The 8,980-nt window shown below is 36.6% G+C and overlaps 1 protein-coding gene across 5 annotated transcripts in view; it reads right to left on the bottom strand.

The window, feature by feature from the left end:
* Positions 1-895: 895 nt before the first annotated feature.
* The window catches only part of LOC144966250 (methyltransferase-like protein 27), a 14,999-nt gene continuing 6,914 nt past the window's right edge, over positions 896-8,980 (bottom strand). For 4 of the 5 annotated variants that reach the window (XM_078902442.1, XM_078902441.1, XM_078902440.1 and 1 more), the window contains exons 3-6: positions 8,333-8,458; positions 4,969-5,110; positions 4,015-4,107; positions 1,759-2,752 (exon numbers count right to left, since the gene is read on the bottom strand). In XM_078902442.1, the coding sequence (XP_078758568.1) occupies positions 2,568-2,752; positions 4,015-4,107; positions 4,969-5,110; positions 8,333-8,458 (546 nt within the window). In that variant the 3' untranslated portion in view covers positions 1,759-2,567. Of the gene's footprint in view, positions 2,753-4,014; positions 4,108-4,968; positions 5,111-8,332; positions 8,459-8,980 lie in introns of all 5 variants that reach the window. The other variant, XM_078902439.1, reaches the window with a different exon arrangement.

Here is an 8,980-nt window from a genome sequence, read left to right as displayed (position 1 = left end):
TTATATATATATATATATATATATATATATATATATATATATATGTGTGTGTGTGTGTGTGTGTGTGTGTGTGTTTATGTGCGGCTATGTGGTCTGACACTTGCATTCGGCGTTAACAGCGTTGTCTCTGTCCGAAAAAATTGTAATATAACCTAACAGGTCTCGTCCTACATGTCAAGTGTTGCTGTTGACCAGGGACCCCTTATAAAGCGCTTTGAGCACGTTTAGTATATATATATATATATATATATATATATATATATATATATATATATATATATTGCGTTATATAAAAGCTCATTAAAAAGAATACTCATGTGTGTAATACAATTGGTGATCTCATCTCTTTGTATTTATTAAACGACTTATTTTTACCGTGCCCAATAACAACGAATTTCACACCAACAAAATGGGCGAAAATATTCTGCAATCGTTGAATAATTTTTTATTCAACGCGTTCAAAGCATTATTCAACGATATCTACGTATTTACTAAGAAATGATAGGGTTTTCCAATGAGAGGGGTGGAATAATAATTATTATCTTGTGGTATGACACTCACCTTCAGACCGGAATGCCCAAGGTTCGACTCCCACTTTGAGCGGCGCATAGTTGAGTCCTTGGAAAAAGGATCTTTACTCATATTCTCTCACCATACTCAGATGTAAAATGGGTATTTTGCCATTGTCTTTGTAGAAAAAAAATTGTTATTATCGCCAAACAGGGGCCATGTATCGTGCTACATATTAGGCCGTTGGCTAGGGGACCCCTTTGTAAAGTGCTTTTGGCACATTTAGTGGATATTTCTCTATATAAATAAATGCTCTTGTTTTTATAAACTCATTTGTTTGCTGACGCCATTGTGGAATAAGGAAATGAAAAACCAAAAACAAGGAGACCGTAGCCGTACTACTGTTCTTTATTGGTTCTATGCTAGGTGCAGATATTGGAAGGTCTGATCATCGAATACTATTATTGGCCTTAATTTCAATACATTAAACACATTATTATACATGTTTCTTGTTGCTGCTGGTTTAGACCCTTTTTAAGCGCTTTGAGCACGTTTAGTGGATATTGCACTATATAAAAGCTCAAGTTTGTTTTTAATTTTATTTACTAATGTTTCTAATTTTTTTGCCACTAAATGATCGATTAAAATGAAGGAATGCCCAGGTTTGAGAGTTTGTGATAAGCTGAGAGTCATTTTAACCGATTGATATTATATGGACGAGTGTTGAGGCAACTTTAAAAAAAAAGAAAGTTTTGTTTTGTTTTGTTTTGATTGTATGTATTCTTAGAGCACGGCTCTATAACCAGATTATCTACGTCACTAGCTGACAGCAAAGCACAGGTGCATGGCCACATCAGAAACATAACATCAGCACACTTGGTAATGAGGGTACAGATTTTTGTAAACAGGTGCATGCGTAAGCTACTCAGAATAAAATGGATGGATAGAATAAAAAATGAAGAAGTATGGAAAAGAACACAGCAGAAACCAGTGGGAGAGGAAATAGGAAGAAGACGATGGAGGTGGATTGGACACACGCTTAGAAAGAATGATTCCACTATAACAAAGAAAGTATTGGACTGGAACCCCCGGGGCAGAAGATCAAGGGGAAGGCCACGAGGAACATGGAGAAGAATTAAAGAAGCTGATATACAGAGAAGTGTAAGACCTGATGAGATTAAAAGATAGCTCAGGCCAGAGAAGGATGGAAACTGTTGTCTGTGGCTATACCTGACCAGGGTGAAAAAGGCAATGATGATGATGATGATGATAGAGAAGGATGGAAACTGTTTGTCTGTGGCCTATACCCTGACCCAGGGTGAAAAAGGCAATGATGATGATGACACTTGGTAATAAACATAAATGAGTACACCCGCTTCAACAAAGAACAAAATACCAAACATGGAACGGGTTCAAAACCCTTCTTCAGCCAACAACAAAGAAACAATGAATACATAAATACATTAGTTAAAAAAAAAAAAAACCCAGAGCGACGGCGGAGAAATATTCGCCATGTCCTCTCCTTCAATTTGCGGGTCCCGATAGTTCAGTTGGTAGAGCACTCGCTTCACAATCAAAGGGACCGAGATCGATCTCGGGTGCAGTCGAGATTTTTTCTGGCCGCCTTGTCTACCCTTCAGTAATTGGATAGCTGGGTCTGTTAGATCTGGTGGAAAGTACTTTGCGACAGACTAGAGTCCTATCCAAAGGAGAGCAATCAATTGCTATTGTCCGTTTCACGCTATGGAAACCGGGATAAACTCCGGCTCCGTGGCCTTAATGGCTCTGAAGTACTACTCTCATTCATTTTAAGATCATTAAACAGAGAGGAAAGTATTTATGTTTCCTTTGTCTTTGTATGTGTTTTATTGTTTTTGTTGGGTTTGTTTGTTTGTTTTTTTTGTTTTTTTTGGGGGGGGGGGGGGGGGTTGTTTGTTTTGTTTTTTGTTGGGTTTTTAAAATCTGTTGTTCCGTGTACAGTATTTTTTTGAAGATTCTCTATTCATTTTTGTTTATAACTTTTTACAGTCCACTGTTTCTTGCAGCTTAGCATCTCTTCAGCACACTTGGTGAATGTTGATGATGCCGACTTTGTCCACTTGGTATTCTGGGTAAACAGTACGTGCGATTCTTTTCCACTTTCCAGCTTTCTCCAAAGAGTCCATCAACGGCTCCAGTCTGCCTTTAAATTCATCAACGGTGGTGAGAATTTCCTCACGAAAAAGATTTATGATGTATCCACCTTGAATTGGAAAAGACAAAGAGATGAGAATATTATTGGAAGCCACAGGAGCGGGAGGGAGGGGGGGGGGGGGGCGGTGGATGGGCGGTGTGGGGGGGGGGCGGAGAGGGGGGGCTTGGAGGTCACGTCACAAACTCAAATCCAAAGACAACTCCTTGGTCTTATCTTATCCTTTCTTAACAAGGAACACAAGTGAGATGTCAAAAACGAAGCAACAAACTGGCTCCTATCATATTGGAAGTGTAAAACTAGCTCAAGTTTAAGTTTAACTAATACAGAGGAAAAGGCTTCCAAAATTTTAAAGTGATGCTAAGTTGTTAGAAGCTGTGGAATGTAAAAAGTAAGAAGCCAAAATGAATATAACATCAGCTTATAAAAAGAACAAATTACCAAACATGGAACGTTTTGGGCTCAAAACCCTTTTTCAGCCAACAACAAAAAATAAACAATAAAAACAGAAATACATTTTACTAAAATCCAGATCGACGACTAGAGAATTGGTAGGTCCTCTCTCTGTAGAAGAAAAAATCTTGGAATGGCTGAAGGAGGGTTTTGAGCCCGAACCGTTTTTCCCCTTTGGCCTTTGTTTTGTGACCCAATATTTGGGGTAATTCAGATGCTGAGGGTCCCGATAGCTCAGTTGGTAGAGCCCTCGCTTCACACGCAAAGGGACCGAGATCGATCCTGGGTGCGGTCGAAATTCTTTTCTTACCCCCACCCCCCTCCTGTTCACCCAGCAGTGAATTTGTAGCTGGATCTATTCGATCTGGCAGAATGTACTTTGCGAGAGAATAGCGTCCTATTCAAGGGATAGGAAGCAATGGCTATTGTTTTCATACCTCAACTAACACTGTTTCTTAACTCTCTCTTTACTCAGCCCCAAAGCAGTAGTTATTCAGAGCCATTTGGCCCATGTAGCCGGAGTTTATCCCGATTTCGATGAGTGGCGGATAGCTCATGTCATACAGTAAATCCACGCTCTCACCGGCCAGGCGGAGTTGTCGTACCAGTTAGATCGCGAGTTCGATATTTGAAGGACGACTTTTCTGACCAAATGTCTAAAATACGTGTCTTTCTGAACATGGCAGTTAACGGGTGTTAGTGTATAGTGACAACTGGGGTGTATCTAAAAGATTTTAGGTAAAAGATGAACGTGTGTATAGTGACAACTGGGGTATATCTAGAAGATTTTAGGTAAAAGATGAACGTGTGTACGATATCCACTAAAGGTCGACAAAGACTGGCCCAGACTGTGTACATACCTGGTTTGACAAGGCGAATCATCTCGTGAACCCCATTACATGGCATCATGTTTTGCCCCATTCCTCCAACAAGTGTCATGGCGTCATAAAAATCTAAACAAATAGATGAGAACAAAATAATAGTAAATCTTTGAACATTCATTTGAGTACATGCGCTTTAGTTAAGTTTTTTAAAATGATTTTAAAAAATATTATTCTTACAACTCCCAAAATACTCCGGTGAGTTGACAGACAATCGTTTAAACCTTTATTTGTGAAAATGCGCTAAAATTAAGTTCAAAAAATTATTTTTGAAAATATACTATCTACTAACTCCCAAAATACTCTTTTAAACCTTCTCTCTACAACTCCCCCCCCCCCCACCCCACACACACCTGAAACAAATTCTGAAATTCTCTCTCAAGCTCTGTCAGATTTATTGTCAATGCTCACCTTTTTATATCATGCATGACCTCACATCAAATTAATGTTTAAATGCAGTAACTTCTCTCTTTCTCTCTCTCTCTCTCTCTCTCTCTCTCTCTCTCTCTCTCTCTCCCTCTCTCCCCCTCTCTCTCTCTATCTCTCTTTCGCTCTCTCTCTCTCTACCTCTCTCTCTCTCTTTCTCTCTCTCTCTATCTCTCTCTATCTATCTATCTATCTATCTATCTATCTCTCTCGCTCTCTCTGTCTATCTATCTATCTATCTATCTATCTATCTATTTCTCTCTCTCTCTATCTATCTCTATCTCTTTCTCTCTCTCTATTTATCTATCTATCTATCTATCTATCTATCTCTATCTTTCTCTCTCTCTATCTATCTATCTCACTCTATCTCTCTTTCTCTATATCTCTCTCTATCTATCTATCTTTATCTCTCTCTATCTATCTATATCTCTCTCTCTCTCTCTCTCTCTCTCTCTCTCTCTCATAATTTTGTTTCAAGTAAGGTACGACTTTAAATGTTAATTTTACCATCGTCAAGAGGCAGCTTTTCGTCGCCAACTCCGATATAAGAACAGACGAGTTTATTGTAGATCCCTGTAGTCTTCGCCACGTCCAGCATCCCTTGGGATGGATCGACACCATCTATGTACGAGAATCCATGTCCTTTTAACTGCCAAAGAATTCAAGTTTAATTCCCTACGTTACATCATAATACTGAAAAATGTCAAAACGTAACTTTCGGATCGGAAGGTCCTGGGTTCGAGCCTCGCGCTCGGCGCATAGTTGATTCCTTGGATAAGGCTCTTTATTCACATTCTCCCACCGAACTCAGGTGTAAAATGAGTACCTGGCCGTAAACAGCGTTGTCTTTGTCCGAAAAATTGTAATATCGCCTAACAGGCGTAATGTCCCGTCCTACATGTTAAATGTTGCTGTTGACCAGGGATCCCTTGTAAAGCGCTTTGAGCACATTTAGTGGATATTGCGATATATAAAAGCTCTTTTTTTTAACAACAAGGGTTGGATATTCATATTAGTTTTTGCTCGATTCCAAGTTGTGGTCTAATGTGTGAAATTTTTCTACGACAAACAGATTGAGCCGAAAAAAAATTGTCTGTGTTTCTAGAAAATATTTTTAGATAAACAAACGTTTAAACTAAATATGATTGGTCCTAGACACTAAACACGCTCTTTGGATTTAAACGTGATTGCAATGTCGAACTGTGTATCATTTTATTTTCTTGGGGCTTTTATATATAGCAATATCCATTAAACGCGCTCAAAGCGCTTTACAAGGGATTCCTAGCCAACAACAACACTTAAAATGTAGGACAAGACATGACGCCTGTTAGGCGATTTTACATTGTTTTTTTTTTCCGACAGAGAGACAACGCTGTTAACGGTCAAGGATTCATTATACACTTGAATACGATGAGATAATGTGATTAAAGAGCCCTTTCCCAGGACTCAACTATGCGCCGCAGCTCAGAGCCTAGAATATCGTAACACTAGACCACATAGACGCACAAAATAGATAAAGGAAAATAGACACCGTTGTATGAAGTGACGAAAACAAAAATGTCCAATTGAAGGGTGGTATTCCAAAGGTCCCTAACTCCGTTTTTTTTTTTCAATTTTGAGATATTGATGATTATTTCCCTTAAAATGTCTCATTCCGTCTATTATTTTATCGTATTTAAACTTCAAATTCACATTAGGTAATTTCTTGTGCCAATTGATTCTTGAAATGAAATTTATATTTCAATTTATCTACGGATGGAAAATCTCAAAAAGTATAAAAATTGACTTAACCAGTTTTGGAAAATCAGCTTTCAATTGTTGATCATTACATTTATACTTGAAAATGTCTGTTGAGCATCTGATACTATTTTTAGGCGATGGGTCGTATTTAAAACCTCCGAATATCATGGAGTTTAATGGTTCCCCACTCAAGAGTGAATGCACATTTGTACTCATTCATTCCATCGACATTAAATACTGTGGTCTGTGGAATCTTTAAAATCGAAGGTTACAGACTAAAAAGGAAGAGGAAAAGAAGAAGAAGAAGAAGAAGAAGAAGAAGAAGAAGAAGAAGGAAGAAGAGAAGAAGAAGAAGAAGAAGGAAGAAGAAGAAGAAGAAGAGAGAAGAAGAAGAAGAAGAAGAAGAAGAAGAAGAAGAAGAAGAAGAAGAAGAAGAAGAAGAAGAAGAAAAGAAGAAGAAGAAGAAGAAGAAGAAGAAGAAAGGAAGAAGAAGAAAGAAGAAGAAGAAGAAGAAGAAGAAGAAGAAGAAGAAGAAGAAGAAGAAGAAGAAGAAGAAGAAGAAGAAGAAGAAAGAAGAAGAAGAAGAAGAAGAAGAAGAAGAAGAAGAAGAAGAAGAAGAGAAGAAGGAAGAAGAAGAAGAAGAAGAAGAAGAAGAAGAAGAAGAAGAAGAAGAAGAAGAAGAAGAAGAAGAAGAAGAAGAAGAAGAAGAAGAAGAAGAAGAAGAAGAAGAAGAAGAAAGAAGAAGAAGAAGAAGAAGAAGAAGAAGAAGAAGAAGAAGAAGAGAAGAAGAAGAAGAAGAAGAAGAAGAAGAAGAAGAAGAAAGAAGAAGAAGAAGAAGAAGAAGAAGAAGAAGAAGAAAAGAAGAAAAAAGAAGAAGAAGAAGAAGAAGAAGAAGAAGAAGAAGAAGAGAGAAGAAGAAGAAGAAGAAGAAGAAGAAGAGAAGAAGAAGAAGAAGAAGAAGAAGAAGAAGAAGAAAGAAGAAGAAGAAGAAGAAGAAGAAGAAAGAAGAAGAAGAAGAAGAAGGAAGAAGAAAGAAGAAGAAGAGAAGAAGAGAAGAGAGAAGAAAGAAGAAGAAGAAGAAGAAGAAAGAAGAAGAGAAGAAGAGAAGAAAGAAGAGAAGAAGAAGAAGAAGAAGAAGAAGAAGAAGAAGAAGAAGAAGAAGAAGAAGAAGAAGAAGAAGAAGAAGAAGAAGAAGAAGAAGAAGAAGAAGAAGAAGAGTTTTAGTTCATAATACCAAGAAATGAAGTGAGTAGAAAAGTGCCAAAGACAATAGAGAATTAAAAATTCCGCGGCAATGGAGGCTCGAACCCACGACCTTACTGGTACGACAGCTCCGCCTGGCCGTGAGAGGGTCTCTCTACAATCGAAGCATTCCATCCCTCATTTCATTTCTTGTTCTTATCAACATAAGTGCCTGCTCCACTCACTTTTCTGGAGTTGTAGTTGGTAAATATGGCGGAGTGAAATGTTAAAGTGTTAAAAAGTAGTCCTTTGGAGTCACTAGGCCCATGAAGCCAGTCTATCCTGGTTTTTAGAGTGTGAAACGGACAATAGCAAAGGCTTGTTATCCTTTAGATAAGACGCTAGTATATCGCAAAGTACTTTACGCCAGATCTAACAAGCCCAGCTACCCATTCACTGCTGGTGGACAGGGAAGTCAGAAAAAACATCTCGACTGAACCCGAAATCGATCTTGGTCCCTTTGCGTGTGAGGTGAGTGGTCTACCAACTAAACCAATGACTTTTTCTCTTCTTCTTTCAGCTTATCCCGCATTTTGCAGGGTTGCCATAATGAATGTCACATCTCCATGCATCTCAGTTCAGCGCATCATATTCCCCGGGGCCCAATTCTTTCATATCATCCTTTACCTTATCCACCATCTAATCTTTGGGCGTCCCTTTTTCCTCTTTCCTGCTAATTGTGTCCAATACTTTTCTTCCCACGTACTCCCTCTCTCGTCTTTTTACATGTCCAAACCATGTCAATCTATCTTCTCTCATCTTTATTGATACATTCTTCACTTCAGTCAACCTTCGAATTCGTTCATTTCTCAACTGAACCATTGACAACCCAAATAAGCAATATAAATTATTACATGATCCATTTTATAGAATTGTGAGAGGGGCTTACATGATGACCAACAAGTCCGGAGCCACAGGCCATGTCAAGCACTTTCATTCCGTCCTTATTGGGCATCAATCCTGAGAGCAGATCAGCAGCCTTTTTCGGAGCACGATAGTCGATTTGTGCAACGTACTGAAAATGGCACAATGGGAATAATAATAATAATAATAATAATAATAATAATAATAATAATAATAATAATAATAATAATAATAATAATAATAATAATAATAAATAAAAATAAATAAAATAATAAAAAAAATAAAATAATAATAATAATAATAATAATAATATATAATAATAATAATAATAATAATAATAATAATAATAATAAAAAAAAATAATAGTAATAATAATAATAATAATAATAATAATAATAATAATAATAATAATAATAATAATAATAATAATAATAATAATAATAATGCTAATAATAATAATAATAAAAATAACAATAATATAATAATAATAATAATAATAATAATAATAATAATAATAATAATAATAATAATAATAATAATAATAATAATAATAATAATAATAATAACAACAATAAAAATAATAGTAACAATAATAATATGACTAGGCTGCTAGAAGCTGTGGACTGTAAAATGTAATCAACAAAAATGAAGATAACAGTTTTAAAAAATACAA

This window comes from Berghia stephanieae, chromosome 2 (genome assembly GCF_034508935.2).
Source record: "Berghia stephanieae isolate SIO BIC M18660-M18661 chromosome 2, UCSD_Bste_1.3, whole genome shotgun sequence".
Classification (NCBI taxonomy): domain Eukaryota; kingdom Metazoa; phylum Mollusca; class Gastropoda; order Nudibranchia; family Aeolidiidae; genus Berghia; species Berghia stephanieae.
Note: the sequence above shows the minus strand (reverse complement) of the source record. Positions and strands in the feature narration are given on the sequence as shown.